Raw genomic sequence first — 1,770 nt, forward strand, 5'->3', positions numbered from 1 at the left:
GCAGTGGCCGTTGGACGATGGTGAGGGGTCGGAGCACGGATGGAGCCGCGAGCGGCGATGTCTCGGTGAGCAGCTGGTGAATCTCCGGAGGCGGAGGGGCGAGGTGCATCCGAAAGCGTGGGCGAGGGAAGAGGGGAACAACCCAGGGGTGCGCTGGGGAGCCGGGCAGCGTCTGTGGGGCAAGGCTGGCAGCAGGCAGGGGAGCGGGGCCACCCCCAGCACCCCAACCTCTCCTCCCAGCCTCACTGCTCTGCAGCACCTCTCTTGGGGTGGGGGGAACCCAGCTGCCAAACCCCCACCCCGGCCATGGAGCTGGCAGCCGGAGCTTTAGGGCTGCTGCAGTGGGCAAGCAAAGCTCCTTGGGAGAGCATCCCTGGGGGAATGGATGTCCCAGCCTTGGGGAGAGCATCCCTTAGCCTCGAGGAGAGCATCTCCCTTGGCGAATGCATCCCTTGGCCTTGGGGAGAGCCTCCCTGCTCTTTGGGGAGAGCATCCCTGGGGGAACGCATCGCTCAGCCTTAGGAAGAGCATCCCTTGGCCTCAGGGGGAGCATCCCTGAGCCTTGGGGAGAGCATCCCTCGACCTTAGGGAACGCAGCCCTTGGGGAAAGCATCCCTTAGCCTCAGCGACAGCATCCCTCCACCTCAGAGAAGGCATCCCTCGGGGGCACACATCCCTCTGCCTCGGGGAAAGCATCCCTTGGGGAAAGCATCCCTTGGGGAAAGCATCCCTCGGGGAAAGCATCCCTCTCGCCGGGGCGCTGCCTGCATCCAGCTGGGGCTCAGGAGAAGGTGACCACCTCACCCTGAGGGTAACTGGAAGAGAGGACGTCTTGGCAGGTGTCTGCAATTAAAGACACAAGTATTAAACACACCGTTAGACATTGCTTTCATTGGCTGTTTGTGGAGAAATAGGAGAGGGAGAGCGAGACTGAGCTTCCAGGGCACCCAAACTTTGCAGGGTGCGGAAAACAGAGTAACTACAAAGTGAAATGGCCTTCTCCGGAGGGATAAAATGCTGCTATTCCACCAGAAAATCAGGAAAAAAGTGTTTTTAAAAAAGCCTTAGAATGGACCCAGAGATGGAGACTTGGGAAATGATTCTCTGAGAGAAACCAAAGGTGGAGTCAGGGTGATTTTGAGGGTAAAAAGGAAGAGCAGAGGAAAGAAGCCCTCCCCGCTGCAGCCCGCTCCTCCCAGAACGCTGCTCTTGACCAAAACTTCCCAAGCCAACCCCAAGCCAGATGTCCCAAAGCCAAGCCTGGTGCATTAATATCCCGCAGTGCTTTCTCTTGTCTCTCTCCCTCTCATTCGTTATCATTGAATTAATTAACATTGATTGCAGCTCTGAGTCACAACACCGCCTCTACCCGTGTGCCAGGACCCGGTTTCCAGGCGAGGGGCTGTCAGACGGGGAGACAGCGCCTGATCCACCCGATAAGCCACGGAGCTGCCCTTCCCACCCAAGGATTTTGCTGCAAAACCCAACACCAGCTCCTGACCGTGGGGTTAACCCGGCTTTCCCCCCCTGCGGACCGAACGCAGCTCCCAAAGCATCTCATTTTCCCCCAAATAAAGGTCTCATCCTCCATCGAGCATCACTCCGCAGCTTGGGCGAGCAGTGCCCGGACGCGGAGGCTTTTCAAAGCCCCACATCCCAGACAAAAACCCTTAGGATTAAAGTCCCTAAAGCCCAGGGCTTGCAGGAGAGGTCTCCACCTCCCGAACTGCCACAATGGACCAGTTTGGGGGACCCAGCATCATCCCCCCA

General features: G+C 58.4%; 1 protein-coding gene across 1 annotated transcript in view; it reads right to left on the reverse strand.

The window, feature by feature from the left end:
• Positions 1–781: 781 nt before the first annotated feature.
• KCNC4 (potassium voltage-gated channel, Shaw-related subfamily, member 4) overlaps positions 782–1,770 on the reverse strand; it is a gene marked incomplete at its 5' end in the record, with an annotated part of 15,076 nt that continues 14,087 nt past the window's right edge. The window contains one exon of the mRNA XM_009698587.1: positions 782–843. Within this exon, the coding sequence (XP_009696889.1) occupies positions 782–843 (62 nt within the window). The remainder of the gene's footprint in view (positions 844–1,770) is intronic.

This window comes from Cariama cristata, unplaced genomic scaffold (assembly GCF_000690535.1).
Source record: "Cariama cristata isolate BGI_N322 unplaced genomic scaffold, ASM69053v1 scaffold9984, whole genome shotgun sequence".
NCBI lineage: Eukaryota > Metazoa > Chordata > Aves > Cariamiformes > Cariamidae > Cariama > Cariama cristata.